This window comes from Poeciliopsis prolifica, unplaced genomic scaffold (genome assembly GCF_027474105.1).
Source record: "Poeciliopsis prolifica strain line A6 unplaced genomic scaffold, Auburn_PproV2 SCAFFOLD031, whole genome shotgun sequence".
In the NCBI taxonomy this organism is placed as follows: Eukaryota; Metazoa; Chordata; class Actinopteri; order Cyprinodontiformes; family Poeciliidae; genus Poeciliopsis; species Poeciliopsis prolifica.
The window spans coordinates 827,141-850,335 of record NW_026562406.1 but is presented as its reverse complement, the minus strand read 5'-3'; the positions used below and the strand labels follow the sequence as shown (position 1 = coordinate 850,335).

Here is a 23,195-nt window from a genome sequence, read left to right as displayed (position 1 = left end):
GACTGCACGTACTGTAGCTGTGCTAATACTTACTGTACGTACTGGCAGTCGGCAGGAGACCGTACATGGTTGAGGTTCGGCGCATTACGCTGTGGACTGTACATTTTTTTTGCTAAACTGTTGGAGCAGCTAAGTTTTCCTGAACATTATGCCTGGTTTATGGAGCCACAGAACCGGACCACTAACGTTTGCTTCGGTTTTGGAGCTGCAGACCCGAATGACGCTCATGAGCCGGAACGGTCTGTTGGAGACGAGTTTTATTGCCGTTCGTCTTAAAAGTGGTAACTGGAGATGCGGTGAGTGAAGCTCAGTTCACACTACACGATTTTAGAAAAGTCGGCCAATTCTGAAAACATGAGAGAACACACACTAGCCTATTTAAAATCGTAGGTGTAACGGGTTCGTTTCTAAGAGTGTGAGGTTTCACTCGAACACATTCTAATACCAGCTACGAAATACCTTCAAATTAAAATTCTGCACTACCACAGCTGAATTTGGAGTAAACAAACATGGACAACGACGTTGAAGGTAACTTTAGTTTGCGGACTTATTTTAACCCAAAAGACGTAACCAAAAATCAAAGCCTTGGATTAAGAACTGGAGATATCGTAAGCAAGGATTATATTTGTTGCATCGCAACATGGAGGTGAGTTTTTTTTTTTTCATAAAAAATACTGTTTTCAATGTTTTTAGAAATCAAATGGGAGTTATCCTTTCTCCCCAACTGACCGCGAAAGCTTAACGTAGCCTATTCCAGCTCCTTTCATTGAAACTTATTATATTGTTTAAATTGTATTATGACTGCAGAATAAAATCAAATGCGCCATTTCAACCAAGATTGGAATGTGCTTCTCAACCAGATGTACTCTGTGCAATAATTTTATAATTATCTTTCATTAAAAGATAAAAAAAGTCGGAGGAACACGACAGATTGGATGAATGAGCAAAGATGATTAAAGACAGTCAATATCCCCGATTTTAGATCAAAGCGGTCCCGATGTTCCACCGACTGGACCCGATCGGTCGTAACACACCACACACTACAGATGATCGGTTACGATTGTTGAGAGCGACAATCTTACAACGTTCTGAGTTCTTAAGACTGATACATTGGGGTTGTAATATTTACTTGGACCACTTGCTGTGATTAATACCTAATTATTGAGAGAGATTAAACCTGTGCTTTTGTTCTAATGTACTGAAAGTTAACTGTGCTCTCTGAATGTGCATTGCCCTTGGTTTGTTACTGACCAGAAGGGTTTATTAAAATGATACATCTTAACCTTTACCATTTTCCTGACTCATTTTAGGAAATGTTAAAGTTGCACTGCATTTAGATCTCAGTTGCAGTTAACATCAAAGCATGTGGGTGTGGCTTAGTGTTAAACTTTCACTATTTGCATGAAACATAACATAAAAAAACTTCCAAATGCAAGATCACAGCTGCATCACACTTCCTGTGTTTCTCTATAGAACAGTCCTGAACACATTTCCATGATCACTTGATGAAATCACCCTAGCCCCGCCCACTTTTCAAAGGCAATCACCAGTTTTTTCTCCTGTGAGTTTTACTGTTATTCTATCATATATATGGGTTTCATCATGTGAATACTGACTTAAAACGACAAGATGATCTCTGTGAATGCTGGCTGCTGACCAAACCGCATTGGGGTGTAGAAATGGCGAACTGCAGTTCTTCACCATGTGCATATGATAGGCTCTAAATGATACGTTGATCATCCGACTGGCGCCAAATTGGATATGTATGACCTTTGTTGACCTCTAAACACCCAAACAACATTGAAATGTATTTTGACTCCACTGCGCCAACTACATTAATACGCCAGCTATATCTCCTCGCTATATCAACGAATCTGCACCACATTTTTTGTGCGTCGTCAGGAAGTGCCGCCGAACGCATCGATGCGTACCGCCTGGTGGACGGGCGCGGAAACCGCGCAACGACTTCTGTGTTAGAACGTGGGGAGCGTTGATGGAAACGGAGCAACAGTTTCCGCGGTGCGGGCGGAGGTGCTGAAAACTGCTGAGAGTATCTGTGGTGGCTGGCGTCGGGCGGCGGTTGCTAGTACCTGCGGTGGCAATAGGCCGGAGCGGCGCTTGGCTGCGAGGGCCGCTCGAGGCTGCTTGCAGCTTTAATTATTATTATTCTGCCCCCCTAAAGAGGGCCTTTTTGGGGGCTTTATCATTTTCAAAAACTCACCAAACTTGGCGGACGCGTAAAGGGAGTTTCAAAATTTTGTATTTTAAGGTCATTGCAAAAATCCCATAAAAAATGGCTCAATAGCGCCACCTACAAATTTTCAAAGGACCCTTTGCTATTCACTTACTTTATCCTAGAGACATGAAATTTGGTACACTTGTAGAGCTCCCCAAGATGCTCAAAATTTACAATTAATGTCATAGTGCAAGTATCACAGGAAGTCAGACATTTGGATTGAAGGTCCAATTTTGGGGCCATTTTTGCCGTTTACAGCCTTCGTATTTGATCGAACTCCTCCTAGGGATTTCGATTGATCGGCTTCAAACTCGGTCAGTCTGTTCATAAGGCATGTCCCATCTAAAGTTATCAAAACGGTGAGTTTTTGAGTATGCTGAAGGGGGGTTAGCAGGGGTCAAAGTTCACCTACTCGCCATAAAAAAATAAACTGCTATATCTCCTACACAGAAACTCACAGAGGCACCAAGGTTTCTGTGATTGACCATTATCGGGTCTCCTACAATACCCTATGGTCGAATGATGACATCACTTAGGCCACGCCCCATGAGAACAGGAAGTGTCATGTTTTACTGTGGACGGTCGCTATCTGACCCCTTTGACCTCATCAACATGAAACTGTGCCCAGACACAGAAGACATGTTGGTGAGTTGAGGATTCCAACCAACCACCGATTCGATGGAGCAGGTGGGCGTGGCGGCGTGGCAAAGTGACCTCTAACGCCATCGCCATACTTATTTTTTCGCACAACCGCACAGCTCCAAACTCACAAGAGGATCGCCATCAACTCCCCGACAGGAATCCATCACAATATTTGTGGGGCGTGGCCTAATTTCTCTATAGCGCCCCCTAGAAAAACTTTAAATGATCAGCCCCAAGCCATGCTTTAACCTACAATTACGAAACGTTGTACACATGTGTACCTTGTCAGGACTTACAAAAAAGTCTCTTGGAGCCATGGTCTAAACCCCACAGGAAGTCGGCCATTTTAGATTGAAGTTCAGATTTTGACCCCATTTTTGCCGTTTACAGCCTCCGTATTTGATCGAACTCCTCCTAGGGATTTTGATTGATCGTCTTCAAACTCGGTCAGTCCGTTAATAAGGCATGTCCCATCTAAAGTTATCAAACCGGTGAGTTTTTGAGAATGCTGAAAGGGGGTTAGCAGGGGTCAAAGTTCACCTACACGCCATAAAAACATAAACTGCTATATTTCCTACACAGAAACTCACAGAGGCACCAAAGTTACTGTGATTGATCATCATCGGGTGTCCTACAATACCCTATGGTCGAATGATGACATCACTTAGGCCACGCCCCCTGAGAAAAGGAAGTGTCATGTTTTACTCTGAACGGTCGCTATCTGACCCCTTTGACCTCATCAACATGAAACTGTGCCCAGACACAGAAGACATGTTGGTGTGTTGAGGATTCCAACCCCGACCAGCTTCGATGGAGCAGCTGGGCGTGGCGGCGTGACGAAGTGACCTGTAACGCCATCGCCATACGTTTGGCTCTCAATTCCGCATTTTTTGGCGCAGCTGCTCCAAACTCACAAGGATGGATCTTCATCCACTCCCCGACAGGAATCCATCACAATATTTGTAGGGTGTGGCCTAATTTCTCTATAGCGCCCCTAGAAAATTTTAAATGATCAGCCCCAAGCCATGCTTTAGTCTACAATTACGAAACTTTGTACACGTGTGTACCATGTCAGGACTTACAAAAAAGTCTCTTGGAGCGATGGTCTAAACCCCAGAGGAAGTCGGCCATTTTAGATTGAAGTTCAGATTTTGATCCTATTTTTGGTGTTTATAAACCATTTCAGTAATTCGCCACTTGGGGGCAGTATTGCTCCACAAATGAAACAGCAGATAAACAGGATGAAGAACAATATCAGTATTTCGCCAGTAGGTGTCAGTGTTCCTCCACCGATGATAAACAGATCCACGGGCGGATGGGCGCGAAAACTTTGTGAGAGCGTTGCCATGAAATTTCTAAAAGGATAGAAATGTCTCAGATAATTTTTGTTGAATTAAATCATGCAGTAAATGTAGCGTTTTCTTACTTCTTACAAACCATTTCAGTAATTCGCCACTCTGAGTAAGAATTACTCCAACAATGAAATAGAGTGCTTTAGAAACACAGCTGAAAATGATGAAAAATGACGAACTGTAGTACTTCGCCATGTGCATATGATCGGCTGTAAATTACACGTGGATCTTCCGACTGACGCCAAATTGGATACGTATGACCTTTGTTGACCTCTAAAGAGAACAACAGCATTGAAATATATTTTGGCTCCACTGCGCGTCCTACATTAATCCGCAGCTATATTTCCTCGCTAAACCAATGAATCTGCACCACATTTTTTGCATCGTCAAGGAGCGCCTCAAAACATCAGTGCGTACCGCCTGGTGGACGGGCGCGGAAACTGCGCAACAACTTCTGTGTTAGCATGTGGCCAGCGTTGATGGAAACTGAGCAACAGCTTCCGCGGTGCGGGCGGAGGAGCTGAAAACTGCGTGAGAGCTTCTGTGGTGGCTGACGTGAGGCGGCGGTTGCTAGTACCCCGCGGTGGCAAAAGGCCGGAGCGGCGCTTGGCTGCGAGGGCCGTTCGAGGCTGCTTGCAGCTTTAATTCACTTTCCAATGCAAAAAATAGTAATAATAATCACATGCAGAGCTTATGTTAGAATTTTGGAAGGAAAAATTGCAGATTAGGACAGAATAATTTTTAACAACTCAAGTTTTTTAAAATTAGAGATACATTAAAAGATGGACTTAAACAACTCAATTTCTTCTTTAAAAAAAAGAAAATAGTCATTTTATTTCCAAAAATGCAATAGCACACCAATTTTTTGGTGAACACTCAATTATTTGTAGCAAAGAAATAATTTGAAGCAAAAAAAAAAAACAAACAAAAAAAAAGAAATATCTAACAACACGTGGATCATTCCTTTCTGCTAGATTTAACATCAGTAATACAGTGCAAAGTTGATCTGGTGATTATTTTTTTGGGATTAACTGATTAATAATTAGTGCTTTATACGGTTGTTGTTTTTTTTTGTTTTTGTTTTTGTTTAACCGGATTGACCCAAAACTTCAAGAGTTCTGGGTCAATGTTCTTTTTGAACTTAAATGTAATGTGCGTATACTTTTGTACAGTTGTGGCTTAGATACTATGGCTGTTCTTTCAGCAAAGTGCTTTTTCCTTTATCGAGTCTGTATACTCCAGTTAACAACTCATCAATAACAAAATCAGTAGACGATTATTTCTAGACTTGATTCTTAGCGTTTAACCAGATGAATCGCAATAGGCCTGATCATAAGCGTCTCTGAGCAGGACTCACCCTGCAGCCTGTTTCTTCAGCTTGGTGCAGAGCAGCAGGTCTGTGAAGAGGAAGACGTGACGGAGTTTCCTGGACCCTTCCACCAGCTCCACCATGAAGCGATCCCTCAGCAGCTGCCGGTTCTGCCACAGAGAAACACCAAATCAATCGTGGACAACAAACATCCACGTATTTCAACAGGATTTTGAGTGAGAAGTGAGCACAAAATTGTTCATAACTGTGGAATAAAATGCAGGACAGAGGAACAGGTTTATATTTTTTGCTAGAAAAATGGGGTGAAGGTTAGGATTGGAATAGCAACAAAAAAAAAAAAAAATTGCTCCATCTTCAAGCCTGGCCACAGATTCCAGAGTGGACTTAGAGCTGAACTTTGACTGGAATAATCTGGAGGATTAGTGCAGAAGTAGAAAAATATGTTTTCTGACTGTTCCAAGATCAGAACAGCATAATGCTGCCATGTTTTTTTTTTTTTTTAGCATAGTGTGTTGAGAGGAGTACCCAAAAAGTGTACTGAAGTAAACGTAGTGCTACTTCAACATATTTTTACTCAGGTAGAAGTAAAAACAAGCACCCAAAAAGAGTAAAAACATAGTCTGTAAAAAGGTTACCAAGTAATTGAAGCAAAAAATTCTGATTTGATATTTCAAAATGTTATCAGATGGACTAAAAATATAAAATCATGCACTAACGCTGGCAATGGAGGAGAGCTTGTGGCAAAAATAAACATATTCCAATGATACATTTGTACTTCCCCAACTAGTGCAAAAAACACTAGTTAGTTAGCAAGCAAGAGTAAAGTAGTAGCGAGTTACCAAAAACAATGAAGATGTCTGTGCGAGACTCAGTCTTTTGCCTGATGAAAAAAAGTCTCAAAAGAAAAAAAAAACTACATACAACATTAAGTAGTCCTGCCATGACAAAATACAAAACCTGTCATTGGCGTATACAAGGCCAACTTACATTTTTTAAAAAGATCAATTTCAGACATTTTAAGGCCTTAATTTAAGATACATGAATCAACGAATCAAGGCAATACTCCTGGTATGTTTTGATGAGTGAATAACATTACAAACATGATGGAAAGTGCAAAAAAGTTCATTTCACATTATACAGCCCCTTAAGGAGGGTCTGAATTCAGTTACAGACTTAAGTATTTGACATTGTATTCAAAGTCAAACCAAACAGTCTGAGGTTCAAGGCGGATATGATGGAACTTAGCTTTTATCCTGCAAGAGCGTGCCCCGAAATTCTTCCACTGCCCTCTGACCCCTGCGCTGAGGCACTGCTCATGTGAGAGCGCCTCCCCATACCGACCATAGCTGCAGAAAAACAGGCAAAGCTTTCCCTCCGCCGCGCTCCACACGCTCCAGCTCAGCTTGGCCTCGTTCCAAACTCTCTGGTGAGAGAGTCGAGCGCATCCAGCGGCAGAGTCCTGCTTTTAAAGCGCCGCGCCAGGGTTACTTCCGCTTATTGTTTTTGGGGACGCAAACGTGACCGCAAGTCAATAATAATTTCAAAGGGTAAAAAAAATTAGGAGGCATCACTACACAAGATGTCAAATTTTAAACACCACGTGACTGTTTTGTTTCTTTTTTTTTTCTGCACAAGTAATGAGACACTAAGCGCTGGGCTATGCACAAGAGGAAAAGTTAAATAAACTCTTATGGTTTTAATGGTAGGGTAATTACAGGGACTTACGGCACAAAAACATTAGCAGAGATACAAACTTAGCCAGCAGCTCGTCATTTGCAACAACCACCTCGTAATTTTAAAGCAAATTTTCAAGGGTTGGCTTGTTATCAGTACATCTCTTTGTGGTATTTCAGGCTTCCTTAGACAACACGCAAAATACTTTTCGTAGGAACTTTAAATCCCATTATTCTGGGCAAGACAAGTTCCCAGGAAAGAACAGAGGAAGTTCCCAATCAGACCATCTGAGTCCAGGCAATAAGGTGTGTGCTCCACAAAAGGGAGTAGAAAAGGCAGTCAGGAAACACAGACAAGTCAGCATGCCCACCCAGTGCAAAAGGTTGCTCCGTCAGAAGGCCTAGTCGATAAGGCAACATGCTGGCGATTTCTGGGAAGTGCATTTGACACCACAGCAGGGAAGGATGGGAGTGAGCACGGTGCGAAGAACGGCTGATTTTTCTGGTTGTGTGACACGGAGACCTCTTCGCCTCCTGTGTTTGTGCTGCTTCCTGAACGGCATGCTTGTTTTCGCAACAGGCATTCAGGCCAGTGAGTCAGCAGCAGCCTGACTCACGCTGCTGTCTTACTGTGGCTTCCAGACGCCTTGTCCTCTCAGCTTTTTTACCGTCAACTGTCGGGGCAAGGAGGAAATTATATCCTGAAATCCACAAGGAGGATTTATTAAAAAATATAAGTAAATAAAACCTGGAAGTCACATGGGAAATTATTATACACCCTCACACCCCCATCAAATGGCTCTGGCTTTTTCTGGATAAGCTATCCTGACACATGATGCATTTACAGTAGAACCCAGACAGTTTACTGTTTAGCTCAGTGAGGATTAAGTAAAGTTGACTTTCATCATTTGGGAAGCCCCAAAGACTTCGACTCATTCACCTTTGATACAACTATCTGTAGTTTTACTGTTCTTCTAAAACCGGACCGGACTTTTAAAATCAGTCCTGGTTTTAGAGGATCAGACTGGTCCTCTAAAACAAGCATCCTGCTTTTCTCAACACAAATTACTTTTTTTTTTGTTTGTTTGTTTCTCCAATCTGAACTATTCGCAAATTCAACTTTTCCAGAAATTATCACTACTTTTCTTGAGGACAATTTACAATCAAACACCATAATTTACATGGTTTTGGAAATTTGGGGGGGAACCGGAGCACCTGAAGAAAACCTCCACTAACACTGGGAGAACATACAAACTCCCACAGAAAGAGCTGCTTGGATAAGAACTAAGATCTCATTTCTGTGAAGATGCCGCCCATATTTATTTGGTCTAAAATATGAGATGTGTTTTGAGGTCTTGGAAACAGTTCAGAACTTACCTGGACACTTTTTGATAGTTGCTTGTTTTAGAGGTTTTCTTGTTTCTCTTCAGTTTTTGTTGCTTCTTGAGACTCAAAGTGTGTCGCATCGTTTTCCACACTGAAGATGTTTCTTCATAGACTGCCTCCACTGGTTCAGGATCTTGGATTTCCCTTTTCTCTGACACAGTTTCCACTCACAGGTCTGTCACTTCCATGGCTTCAGGATCAAGGATGCTTGAATCTCTCAGCATCTGGTTTACGAAGTCATTTAGCTCCTTGGAGATGCATCAGTAAATTCAAGATTCTCTAATAGATGTTCCAGATCCATGGATTCAGGCTCATAAATGGTTTTTACAGGGATAGTGTAGTTTTCCCAGTTTGGTTCTTGATGCCTGGCCACTTTTCTTCTTGGAGGTCCTGGTTCATCTCAGTCTTGAAGCTCCGTTTTCACATTTTCCAGCTCTGGTTCATAATTAACCTCACAGCTACAGTACCGATGTTGGAGGACAGTGACTTGCTTTTGGAGACTGTCCTTCTCAGGTCCAAGTTCTCTGATAATCTTTTAGTCCCTCATCATTTTCTGTGAGTCAGCTTTCATCTCTTTATCTGCCTCCTGATTAAATATTTCTGCTTGCTGTCTTAAAGCAGAAACATTTCCTTCACATGTCATTTTAAGTTCCTGGTTAGAAACTTTATCCAGTTCACTTTGGAGATGTTTCATGGTCTCTGTGGATTGCTGCTGCAGGAAAGAGAACTCTAGTGCAAATTTCTGATGCAGATTGTTCTTTTCAGCTCTAAGTCCATTGATAAGATGATGGTCATTCTTGGCTCTTTCCAAATTAGCTTCTTTCTCACAACTCACCTCATACTGATAAATGCCTGCTTCATAACTCCTGTTTAATTCTTGGTATCAAATCTTATCCAGCACCAGTTCACTCTGAAGACGCTTCTCTGTTTCCTGCAGGCCGTCAATCTCCTTAGACATTTTTTCTTGGAGATCGTCCTTCTCAGCTCTCAGGTTTTCAAGGAGCTTTTGCTCATTGATTTTTCTTCATAAAACATTTGCATGTCGACCTGCAGGTTCTCCTCACCTGCAGCTTCATATTTTGATTGAAGCTCCTCGTAGTGAGTCTTGATTTGGTCCAGCTCTTGTTGGATGACGTCACTTTTCTCTTTCTCTGCCTGGATTTGTGTCCTGAATGCTTCCTCACCAACAATATGAGCTCAGATTCCTCCTGCAGCAGCCTTTTTGTCTTGTGTTTTATGTCTCTGTGCTTCCTGGAAGTGATTATAGCTCGTCTGAGAGACTGAATCAGAAAACTCTTCTCCTGTCAGTAGTTCTCTCTTCATCTCCTTGAGTCTTTTCTGTCCTTGTAACTCAGCTTTTGTTTTCTTCAGTCCTCTTTGCACGTTGAGCAGCTTTTGGTTCTCCTCAAACCATCTTGCTCTGTCCTTTTCCAAAAGAGAGCCAAGTCTCTGGATGTCTCTCTGTAACTCAATGGGAGGCGTTCTGTTCTCAATCCAGCCTTGCAGATTTTGTCCAGCTCTCCAGGCTCCATGCTGGGGTCTCATCTCACCGTTGGACGAATGTGTCCTTTGGTTCAACATGTTTGGACAAAACAATGTTTGTTAAAATCAGTTTTGATCCACAAACAATCTCCATGTTCAACTTTGAATGCGTTTTCTGAAGGTCTGAACTTGTCAGTAGTGCAGCAAGCAATGACCAGAATGTAGAAGTTTGTTACATACATACAGTGATGATGACATCACAAGCATGGCTCTAGTTGTGACATCACAGTTTTCCTTCATCTCTGGAATGATGATGTGAGTGTTTGAGGAATCTACCACACTGACCAACCAACCTCCCCCATCATCCTCCGGATGGAGCAGAGAGACTGCAGAAAATCTGCAAGGCTGGATTGAACAGAACGCCTCCCATTGAGTTACAGAGAGACATCCAGAGACTTGGCTCTCTTTTGGAAAAGGACAGAGCAAGATGGTTTGAGGAGAACCAAAAGCTGCTCAACGTGCAAAGAGGACTGGAGAAAACAAAAGCTGAGTTACAAGGACAGAAAAGACTCAAGGAGATGAAGAGAGAACTACTGACAGGAGAAGAGTTTTCTGATTCAGAGTCTCTCAGACGAGCTATAATCACTTCCAGGAAGCACAAAGACATAAAACACAAGACGAAAAGGCTGCTGCAGAAGAAATTTGAGCTCATATTGTTGGTGAGGAAGCATTCAGGACACAAATCCAGGCAGAGAAAGAAAAAGTGACGTCCTCCAACAAGAGCTGGACCAAATCAAGACTCACTACAAGGAGCTTCAATCAAAATATGAAGCTGCAGGTGAGGAGAACCTGCAGGTCGACATGCAGATGTTTTATGAAGAAAAATCAATGAGCAAAAGCTCCTTGAAAACCTGAGAGCTGAGAAGGACGATCTCCAAGAAAAAATGTCCAAGGAGATTGACTGCCTGCAGGATCATAGTTGGACTATGATCTTATGACAAAACACACGCCAACGACTGCCACCAGTTTTTCTGAGCTCTCTTTCTTTCAGTCCAAGAGAGTTGATATGGAGGAGGATTTTCATCATCTTTTCAAAATGTTTAAAAGGGACTTTTTTCTTTTCGAATTAGTTGTTGACTTATATTACAAGTTCCTGCAAAGGAAAAGATCCGCTCCAACTTCCACTGTCGCCTCCGTCCCTCCGACCCAGGCCACATTGTCTCCAGATCCAGCTCCTCTCACCAGCCTCTCTGCTGCAGCCTCTGGAGAGGATCTGGATCTGGAGACGACGTGGCCTGGGTCGGAGGGACGGAGGCGACAGTGGAAGTTGGAGCGGATCTTTTCCTTTGCAGGAACTTGTCATATAAGTCAAAAACTAATTCGAAAAGAAAAAAGTCCCTTTTAAACATTTTGAAAAGATGATGAAAATCCTCCTCCATATCAACTCTCTTGGACTGAAAGAAAGAGAGCTCAGAAAAACTGGTGGCAGTCGTTGGCGTGTGTTTTGTCATAAGATCATAGTCCAACTATGCTCTTCAGTCTTCAGGCCGTCAATGTCCTTGGACATTTTTTCTTGGAGATCGTCACTCTCAGCTCTCAGGTTTTCGAGAAGATTTTGCTCATTGATTTTTCTTCATAAAACATTTGCATGTCGACCTGCAGGTTCTCCTCACCTGCAGCTTCATATTTTGATTGAAGCTCCTCGTAGTGAGTCTTGATTTGGTCCAGCTCTTGTTGGATGGCTTCACTTTTCTCTTTCTGCCTGGATTTGTGTCCTGAATGTTTCCTCACCAACAATATGAGCTCAGATTTCTTCTGCAGCAGCCTTTTCGTCTTGTGTTTTATGTCTCTGTGCTTCCTGGAAGTGATTATAGCTCGTCTGAGAGACTCTGAATCAGAAAACTCTTCTCCTGTCAGTAGTTCTCTCTTCATCTCCTTGAGTCTTTTCTGTCCTTGTAACTCAGCTTTTGTTTTCTCCAGTCCTCTTTGCACGTTGAGCAGCTTTTGGTTCTCCTCAAACCATCTTGCTCTGTTCTTTTCCAAAAGAGAGCCAAGTCTCTGGATGTCTCTCTGTAACTCAATGGGAGGCGTTCTGTTCTCAATCCAGCCTTGCAGATTTTGTCCAGCTCTCCAGGCTCCATGCTGGGGTCTCATCTCACCGTTGGACGAATGTGTCCTTTGGTTCAACATGTTTGGACAAAACAATGTTTGTTAAAAACAGTTTTGACTCACAAACAATCTCCATGTTCAACTTTGAAAGCGTTTTGTGAAGGTCTGAACTTGTCAGTAGTGCAGCAAGCAATGACCAGAATGTAGAAGTTTGTTACATACATACAGTGATGATGACATCACAAGCATGGCTCTAGTTGTGACATCACAGTTTTCCTTCATCTTTGGAATGATGATGTGAGTGTTTGAGGAATCTACCACACTGACCAACCAACCTCCCCCATCATCCTTCTCCTCACCTTCCTGCCCCCCATATTGGAGTTGGGATGGTTATATAGTGTCATGGAGGCTCTGATTTATTCAATTCAAGGCAATACTATTTAAAACTATATAAATAGGAGTGCTGCCACACCTCAAAAGAACAAGCTTTATTCTTGACTAACGTCAGCTTCAGACACTCACAAAAGCAGTTGGCCATAAATTTAACTATTGAAGAAATACAGAGTATCAATAGTGGTAAAGTTTCTGGGTTTCCGCATTGAATTCTACCAAACATTCACAGAAAAACTTATAGTCCCACTATAAGTTCTCCCACCCACTCTGAGACAAGCAATGATCACATTGATCTTAAAACCTACCCCTCCTGAAGAGCGCTCTTCATTCATTTATTCTATTTTTAATAGATTTATTTGGTATAATGAAAAACCTAGATTAAGACTTTGCCTGTTGTACCTGCCACATGAGAGAGGGAGGTTACGACTCCCTAATTTTAAATTGTATTATTGGTCTGCACAGCTGCGTTTAGCCATGTTCTACTTTTCAACAGAAACGCCCCAAGCATGGATAAAAATGTAACAATTTGTAACAAACCTTAGATTAAATTTATATTTTTATTCTGCAAGCCTAAAACCAAAAAGAAAATGACAAAAAAAAAAAACTTTTTAAAAAACACAATTGATGTTTGGTATAGGACCCATCAATATGTTGGAGATATTCCTCCCATTTTCTCTTTTTCATCTATTTGGGGGAATAGACATTTTAAGGCAGGAAGAGCTGTTTGTACAAACCTGGCAGATCTTTATAAGGATGACAGGCTTCTGACATGTGAGCAGTTATGCAAAAACATTCAGCATTTCAAAGACACACTTTTACAAGTATTTACCAATTAAACATTTCCTTATGTCAAAATGCAAACAGATTGAATCCAAACCACCACTGTCATACCCAGAGAATATTGCACTAGAAAATCTAGAGGTCACATTTCTTTATTTTATGCAGCCTTACTAATGCATGATGAGGAACCCACCGCAGATAGATTGGACATCCGATATGAGATACAAGAGGCCAACTACGAAACTGCATGCGTAAAAGCCCAAAAGCAGTTAATTAGTACAAGGATGAATACAAGTGGTTGTTACACCTTATACATTTACTGTAAAAAAATGTCTGTTTCCATCTCAACAACAAAGTTTTGATTTGATTGAAACAGAAGACACCTGGCCGGTATCTGCTGTTCTTGTAACGAAACAACTTAGTTCTACTTTCATAATGACTATCACTTCAACACCTCATTTCCTTTTAATACACAACCCATAGTTAAATAGCAGGATCAACACAGGGTGTCCGCATGATGGTGACAATCGGAGCCAACTCCAAGGGCCAATTTAAAGTGATATATTTTAAAATTTGGTTGATTTTCCAGCTTGACATAGTGGATTAAAACTCCTGCTTTTTCTGAAACTCCACCTTCAGGGAGTCATCACAAGATGGCTCCTCTATTAACCCTTTAACAGCGTGTTTACCAGTGTTGCTCTGAGAAGTAGCTCCTATATTGAGCTCACATCATGTGCACTTCCACCAGATGTTTGCTAATTACGGCTGGCTAGTCGAAGGAGCTGAGTGAGGGAGTCGCTGGGGAAGACTTGTTCTGTGAGATGGAAACTCAGTTTGGAGACTGCAGCTCTGAGGAGGAGCTGAGTGGAGAGTTATTTTGGGAGGGCAGCTCTATGAGGCTGAACTCAGATGGTTGAAAACTGTAACTCTGAGAAGCAGTTGTGTCTTGAAGGTGTCTTACACAGCTTAATAGTTACCAAGGGAGATTAAAGGATTTCTCCATCATTCATGAAAGCAACACTTCAGGTGTATTTTTGCTGAGGAAATAGCACTATAATAGAGGTAAAGTTGAAAAAAGCTGATTTTACATAATTTGGCCACTTTAAATTTAATTTGATATTGTGAAATGTATATAATTTTGTAATAAGTGGGAAGCTAAGTATAATCTGCATATTCAAAATAAAATAAGAATAATAATAACCAAACCTTGAGGTAGTAAAATCTTGAGGTAGTTTTCCAAACAAACTCACCTCTCCCTTTTTAACAGTCATGGATTGTCTGCGTGGGGTGATCTCTTCATTGATACTGGACAAAAAGTTCTGAGAGATGCGGAGGGCGTCCTGTAACAGCGGGTAGTCTGGATGACCGGAGGGCGTGTGCTTCAACAGGTCCTAAAGGTGAAAACAGAAAAATCGAAGGAATTCAATTATGAGAAGGGTTCCCCCGTGCAAAACTGTGGCTTCTTCAATTACGGACTTACATGGAGAACAAGAGTGCTGCGTGTCACCCTGTCCACAGGTTTGTAGAGGAGAGCTGTGGACGAGGAGTCGTCACAGTGAACAAAAACAATGTTTTCCAGTACTGGGGAAGTGGATATTTCATCTGACTCAATACTCACTTTCCAGAGAATATTTAGCAGACTGGTCTTTGCAATCCTTTGTGCTTTTAACCTTGAGATCCTAAGATAAGAGGGAGAACAAAAAAAACAAACACCCTGATTAATCCACACCGAGCTTGACTGACTGCGGCTGCTGTAAGGACTTGAGAAAACTGCCCCGTCATCACTTGTCTCAGGCAGCAAAGCCCCGAACGCTGCAGCCCCGCTGCACATACCTCAGATATCTGTGCAAACTGCGCGTTGGCCTGGCAGCACTTGTCTGCCATCTCCACGGCAACTTTATAGTTGTCCACAAAGGCCCGGTACACCCCGAGCTGGCTGGCCTGCGGTGAAACAGAGAGAGAGACTTACACATTACTAAAGGGATTTGGTGAGCGCAGCACGCCATGCGTCGCTTAGCCGACACAGGTGATTCTGATTCAGCGTTCGCTGCTATTCGTAAACCCCTTTACGTATGTGCCTTTAATCTTTCGCCTTCGCCGAGGTAGCTCAACCTCCTACGGAGCCCTGAGCACTCTTTTACTGCTCGTAATGTGGCAAAGCGGCTCTTTAATCTGGCCAGGGGACGCCTCCATGCAGTCTACTCGGATCAGACGCGAGTTCCAACAAGAGCCACACAAAAATGTTACAATTAGACCATCGCCTTTCCACTCGGCAAGTTTTCTGCTCTTTAAGCAATCATTAGCGATCAAAGTTATGACATTTAAGCAGAGCTGTAATTAGTTTGTTGAAAGTTGCTCACGTGCTAAACGGTGGTCTCTTTGATGGAAAACCCACACACTATACCGGGCTTCTCCTTACGTGACGCAGAGCATTCTTACTCACAAGGTTTAGATCACAAGGGCTTTTTGGGGGGGGTTGTTGGAGTTGTAAGTAAATGTTGATCAAATGTAACAAAAAAAAAGAAGATGATCATTGCAAGTATTTACTCATACCAGCTATTTTCCCACGGGCTTCCTTTATTTCTGTTTTTGTTTTTTTCATTAGCATTAGCCTCAACTTCCTTCAAGTTGGATCACAGTGAGTGGAAAAACAAGTTTTCCATGTCGAAGCATTGTTAAGACACGTTCACTTATCTCCTGGATGTCATCACCCATGCCTAAACATAAATAAATAGAGAAATACAAGGTGCTACTTCCTCTGATTTTTACAAGGAATCAAGAGAGGCACACAACTGATTCCGGAGTAGTGAAATCAAAACCAGTGTACCAGCTTCTGGAAGAGGTCGCCCACACACTGCTGGTGGCTCCAGTCTTGGACTCTGGGCAGCAGAGCGTCGTAGAAGTCCTTGTGGATCTCATGGAGCTCAGGCACATTGAAGAAGATGGTCTCTATCTGCTGGATGGTCAGCATTGGCTGGGAGGTGGTGGCTGCCGCCTTCAGAGGCTTCATGGGCTACGAGAGACAACCACAGATTATCAGCCCTTAACAATTTAAATTTTAATAGACAAAACTCTAAAATACAGCACTTCAAATCACTCATTTATTAACTTTCTGAAGCTTTGATGGATTAGTGTTTCAGTTTATATGCAGAAAATGTTACATCATACATTTCTTATTGCTCATGTGAACAGATTTGTCAGTATTTTTTGAAGTATAAATCATATTCTAAATGATTTCTGTCAATATTATTTTATTAATCTAATAAATAAACCAAAAGTGTTCTGGATTTTGCTAATAGGCTAATTTTCTAGAAAAATCTTCATTAGAAATTTTAGTTTACATAATTTTTTCTGCTGGATTTTTATCTTCAGTTAAATAATTTCTCTTGTGATTGGTAATTATGATTTTGTTTCCAAAGTTAAAACACATTTCTGGAGAAAATTGATTAATTTCAAATGTCAAATCCGTGCTGTTGATAAGCAGCAGGGTGAAAAATAACTTTTAGACGAACAAATATTGGTATTTTTAGAGCCAGTAGAACGTAACTGAACATTTGTTCTCTTCCATAATTAGACTTTCAGTCTTGTTCAGACAGAGATACCATGTCTGAATCTGCCCAGTCGTGGATCTTCTCAAACCAGAGTTGCAGCCCAAATGAGATTCAGCTTGCACAATTCCTTCTAGGTACTTAAACGGTTTAAGTCAGTGAATAATCAAACAGAGAATACATGCTTAATATGGTTCTTAAAAAAGTTAAAACAAAAACCTAAAAAGGTACTATGCTCTTAAAACGAAATTGACAACTCAAGGATTTCTTCTGTTTTTACTTAGATGTGCTAAATCCTGAAAGAAATTGTTTTATACAGACACAATGTGAGTAAATATATGATTACAGCAGATGATTTACTGATAAATAATAATGAAAACATACAAATTATTGTGGCCCTATGTGAAAAAATGATCATACCCTCCTCCACTTGCTAAGCCATAAATTAACTGTGATTAACCACATTTTAATCTTCATTTTCCCAAGCCACACATTGGACCGTTTTACTTCTGAACCTGTTTGAACAAGAAATACGTCATATAGAAACTTGTCTGACAACATGGAGAGAGCTAAAAGATCTGAAAAGGAAACATCACGTCCCGATCCAAAGAAATTCGAATGGTTGAGGAAAAAACAGAGTCAATGACTATCAATTGCCAAATGGTTACAAAGCCATTTCTTTGTAGCTTTGGGAGCAATAGGGAGGCCTTCTTTGGAAAGGCTGGTTGCCACGGTTACTCCAATGAGGCATTGATGTCTCATCCAGGAAGTCACAAAAATCCCACAACAGGTTAGAGTTCACGATTCAATCAGTTACAAAAGCACATTAGACCAGTTGTTGTCCACTAAGGACAGCAAAACCAGATTTTTGTTATATGCTGAGCCAGACATTAAAAAGGGCTTAAAGGGGCGGTAGCCCAGGGCACCAAGGTACAGGGAGGCACAGCAATCAACAATCAAAGTTTAAAAATTTGGACAATTAATTATTAATTTAAGCTTAAAAATATATTATTCTCTCAGTAGTTTCAACATCTAGTGACGTGATCAATCAATCTGAGAATTTGACCGGACAATATTTGGCTGCATCTCTAGTGGATGTTACAGTGGTTTCAGAATGTGATCAATGACATCTCAGCATACAGAGTTGTTACGTACTATCAGCAGGGCTTCCAGGTGGCTGAGGTACGTTTCCTCACTGACCAGGATCCCAGACAGAACCCACTTCCTCATCTCCTGCCCCTTTTCCTGATCCAGCTCCACCTGATACAAACATGAAATGTTTGAGAAGAAGAAGAAGGAGGGAAAAAAAAGATGATTAATGACAACTTGAACAAGCAGAAAACCTTAAGTAGCTGTTGGGCAATGTGGGGACTGGAGTCGTGATCGCACTCTGTAGGAGTTTCACATTCCAGGAGGCCTGCAGCGGACACTCCTCACCTCTTAAAAAAGACAAATGTTTGTTTTCTTTCTCTCCACAAGGAGTTGTTTGAAGCGGGTCAAAGATATCGCTCATTTCAGTTGGAATAACTCTGTCACTAATAACTGTGTGTGTGCTGGAATGAAAAAGAAGTCCAACCTCCTCCTTCCCCACCCGCCACCATCATTTAGGCTTTGAAAATCACATCAGAAGAGAAGAATACCGCAGGAATCAGAGGAACAGAGCAAAAGAAATTGAGGGATGTTAGTTGTTTTTTTTCCCCAACATCTGTTTGGCTACAGTGTGTTTGCTGACTATGTGCGGCCTTTTCACCGACGCCCCACTTCACAATGAAAAGCCCCATCTGGCAGCTACATGCTGCTCTGCGTTTAATTGGTGGCATGTGGGTGCATCGGCTGGCATTTTTTTTTATTTCTGTTTTTATACAGCAGCTCAGCTATTAAAGAGAGAATACAGCAATGTAAACATATATGAAGTACTTTTATTTCCATTTTAATTTGTCATCAATTAACTCTGATGTAAGCAGATTTATTTGGACCATGTCAGAAATAATCTAATAGACGTGATTGAACTGAGCTTGCTGCAGCAACTGTGACAAACTAAATGAATCGATTTATGATCGGACAGATTGGTTCATATGTTGTTGCTTCATTAAATCATTTGATTTCACCAAAAATGAAACTGAAATAACACAAAGAATCAGCTTTTACATATATCTATATTTACCAGAATTTAAGCAAATCCCATAAAAAAAATCAGGCAGTGGCTTAAATTGCAGACATCTTAGAGGTGTAGTGTGGGTTTAACGAGGTGCAGTTTTGACACCCTTGAACCTTTTTACATTTTCTACAACCAGAAATGCTGCAGGTTTTAACGAATTCATTCTGAAAAATCCAACACAAAGCATCATTTTGTGTGAATTGTGATTTCTTATCTGAAAATTTTGATTTATCGTGGTAAATTTCAGTTATTGGTGGTAAAAAAAAAAAACAAGACTGGTGGTATGATAGGAAATGTTATTTTTGCTATTTTCTCCACTGTTTCATGAGAACATCAACAAATATAAGCAAATGTGAACCAAAAAAAAAGGAAAACGACTAAATGATGTTACTGTAAGTGTTTTTTAAAAGTAAGTCAGGTTTTAAAGAATCCTGTTTTAAATTTGAATATTTTTCAAAAGCAATATTTGTGTTTGTTATTACAACTGAAATGAGCGATATCTTTGACCCGCTATAAAAGCTGTCACAGTCACAACCAGGGGGCTACTTTAAAGTAATAAATAGGGTTTTAAATCATAGTCTTTACTGCTATCACAGTACAGTCAGAGTTTAATTTAAAGCATATTTTTGAGTTAACCAAGTGATGCACGACATATCGACATTAAGATTGGTGTCGGCCGATATTAGTCATTTATTGACATATCGTATCAGTTCAAAAAGTAAAACTGGGCCGATACAACTGATGTTTATTTTCATGTTGCTGATGTTCGTGGATGAGTTTCAGGACTTAGAGGGGGGATGATTGTGTGATAAATGCATGCCACACTTTTCAGATTTTTATTTTCGGACCACAGGTAAAAACGTGTTCTTTTTTTCCCACTCACCATTCAAGTACTACTTTGTGTGTCAAACAAAAATCCATGTCAAACATTTTATTTGTGATATTACTGTGACAGCAATTGCAGTAACGTTTATTCTACATGTTAATTTCTTAAAAACCGTCAAACCCTAAATAAAATAAGAACAATGGTATAAAAAAAACAAAAACAAGAATGTTTATGGAGGTCCTATTTCATCTTTTTCTCTTCGAATATTTAGTCTGAGAACTTGCTGGGTGATTGGTGTAAAAGTTGTGGGAAATGGTCAGGCAGACAAGACACATCATAAACCGTGTGAAAGACAGCCTAATTTTAAGCAAAAAAAAAAGGGAAGAAACGGTTAACATAGACAGCAGAAAAAGCAAAGCAACAAGTTTTGCGCTCAGAAGGAAGAAGCACAGATAACAAGCATTGTGGACTGGAGCGTGGTCAGAGGACACCAGAGGACAATGCAGTGGCAGAGAGGGGGGAAAGCGGTGGCAGCAGGAGCTGACGGGCAACGTGTCAGAGCTGTCGGTCACAGTGACTTTACCGACTGCGTGGATTCCAGAGAACCGGACGACTGCGTGTCCCGGCTGTTACGGCTCTTGGATCGGAGCCGCGGCGAGGAGGACGGCGAGCCGCTGAAGGACAGAGGCTCGTGGCGAGACGGGTGCTCCTCGGAAAGCTCCAGGTCGTAGCCGTAAGACGGAGGATTTTCCATGTCTAGGAGAAAATGGGCAGACAAAGCACAATAGTCACATGATGAGCTGGAGATGCTGTTAAGTCATGGAGTTAACACAGACACACATTATTACGGCCAAAGCATCAAGCCGGAGCGCCACTTCCAGCTGGTATGAGAATCATAAAGTCATTGCAGGATGACATCTGAGCTGAACCTGAAATATTTGTCCATTCTTCTTTGGACAACGGCTCAGTCAAATGAGACACAGAGTGTTGGAGGAACAATTTCTCTGTGTTTCTACAATTTTTTGGCTCATTCTATAGCAGCTCTGACTAAATGTTTAAGGTTGTGGTCTTGAAGGTGAAGCTCTATCCAAGCCTAAAGTCTTTATTAACCTCTAACAGCTCTTCATCCGGGTTTGTCCTCCATTTAGCTCCTTTCATATTCCCTTCACCTCTGACCAGCTGAACACAAAGCACAGCATGATGCTGCCACCTCCATGTCTGCCTGGGGCTGCAATTTTCTTGTAACACAAAAAAGATCAATTAATTTTGGTCTCATTTGAGAGGCTAACCTATTTGTGACATGAAAGAAAAAGTAGAATGAATTTCCAAGTCATAATTTCAAAATTCAATGTCAGCATTTTGAGACAAAGTCAATTTATGAGATTCAAAGTCATAATTTTGAGATTCAAATGAATAGTTTATGAGATTCAAATTATAATTTTCAGAAGCAAAGTTACAACTTTGAGATAAAAAGTCACAATTTTGACTTCTAAAATTATAATTTTGAGATTCAGGGTCAGAATTATGAGATACTGGAACAAGCCTGCTCAGATAAACAGCGTGATTTTCTATCTCAAAATTATGACTTTGAAAATTAAAATCTCATAATTATAACTTTCAATCCATGATTCAAACGTCCCATAATTTAATAAAAAATTATCAATTTGAATCTTGAAATAACAACTTCTAAACCCGTAATTTTAAACTTGAAACTAGAAATGATGACTTTAAAGCTCGTACTTTTGACTTGGGCTTCCATGCGTTTGACCGGAGCTCGTTGTTCCACATGTTTGCTGTGTTACCATGTGACTTTTGGCCGATCTGGGCGGGTCCAGTTAGCTTTGTGTGACTTTACAAAACCATGCAATGGTCCTGTCATTGTTGTAATTTGACATGAAGACAAGTGCATTAAATTCAAATTTGTGTATGACAAGCATAAGCATGTACAACATTGAAACTCCCTAATTATTGATGACATCAATAATTGTCTTTATTGTTCACATTTCACCCTAGACAATGAGGTAAACTGAGTTGAGTGCAGAAAAAAAACGAGTGAAAAAAAAAAAAAGTGACAAAAATTCCTCACATGGACTACAGTGGTCATTATGATGTTAACAGCTGACAATAAAATCAGCATTATGCTCTTCTGTTTTTATATTAAATCCTTTGTTAGCCTCAATAAACCTGTGACCTACTTAAATCCAGCCTGTCCCGGCGAGCGAGGTGAAGTCAATGGGTGGATAAACAAGTGAAAAGGCAAGGCAAACACACGTGCCCTGCTGGATGTACAGAGTCCCCCTTCATCCACATGTTGTTGTGAAGAAACAAGATCTTGTAGCTTGGTATGGTATTTACTCATAATTCACCCATTTAGAGAAATCTCAAAACTTGCACAACAACAGATTTCTTTCAGAATCATGTTTTTGAAAAAAAAAAAAAAAACGGCCAAAATGCAGAGCTAAGTGTCATGGGTCGTGTTGCAACACAAACGCTCTCAGCCAGCCTGGGCTGGAAAAACATGTTAGGAATATATGTGACATTTGTCAGCGGGTCTTTTTAAGACGAGCAGCTTTCTGCGTACTGTAATTACCATCAGCCACTCCGACTCACCAAAATGTATAATCATCATCGCCTTGCTGTCAAGGACTTGGCAGCTCGCTGATAGAATAGGAAAGCATCTAAAACGGTAGTCCAAAGAAAGAGGCTGTCTAAGATCTGCTGTACTGTTAGACAGAGTATTTTAAGGAGGCCATGAATTTGGTTTGCCGCAGCACGAAAACAGGAAAATAAAGGATTCCGGAAACAGGAGGAAGACGGAGCCATGTCACCCTGGAGAACTCTGCAAAGACGCAGGATCTTACCCAGTATCTTTAGTCTAGTTTCTAGTACAAATATCTTTTGTACACTTGAAATGAGACAAACATATGAAACTAACTTATAAGTAACTTTTCAGCAGGAAATATGAGTTTGTTTCAAGTCAATAATTTCTTAATATTTATGGAAAATTACTAGGTCCATTGGCAGATGGCAAAAAATGTCTTGTCCCATAAGAGAAATGATCTGCCACTGGAGCCAGAACGTTTTTATCAATATTAAGTAATTATTGAGTTAATCAAACTCATATTTCTTGTTGAACAGTTGCTTCTAAGTTAGTTTTGTCTTATTTTGAGTGTATTAAGATATAGAAAATAGACTAAAAATACTCTGAGATTTTGTGTTTTTGCTGTGAATCTGAAAAGATGAAGCTCAACAAGCACCCAACCTCAGGAGGCAAGGGTGG

General features: G+C 40.8%; 1 protein-coding gene across 2 annotated transcripts in view; it reads right to left on the bottom strand.

Annotated features, from left to right (window-relative positions):
• si:dkey-91m11.5 (PH_BCR_vertebrate and RhoGAP_Bcr domain-containing protein) overlaps positions 1-23,195 on the bottom strand; it is a 49,884-nt gene that overhangs the window by 13,336 nt on the left and 13,353 nt on the right. For both annotated transcript variants that reach the window (XM_055050505.1, XM_055050506.1), the window contains exons 2-9: positions 20,499-20,671; positions 18,087-18,191; positions 16,211-16,396; positions 15,217-15,324; positions 15,002-15,062; positions 14,864-14,916; positions 14,634-14,774; positions 5,588-5,709 (exon numbers count right to left, since the gene is read on the bottom strand). In XM_055050505.1, the coding sequence (XP_054906480.1) occupies positions 5,588-5,709; positions 14,634-14,774; positions 14,864-14,916; positions 15,002-15,062; positions 15,217-15,324; positions 16,211-16,396; positions 18,087-18,191; positions 20,499-20,671 (949 nt within the window). The remainder of the gene's footprint in view (positions 1-5,587; positions 5,710-14,633; positions 14,775-14,863; positions 14,917-15,001; positions 15,063-15,216; positions 15,325-16,210; positions 16,397-18,086; positions 18,192-20,498; positions 20,672-23,195) is intronic.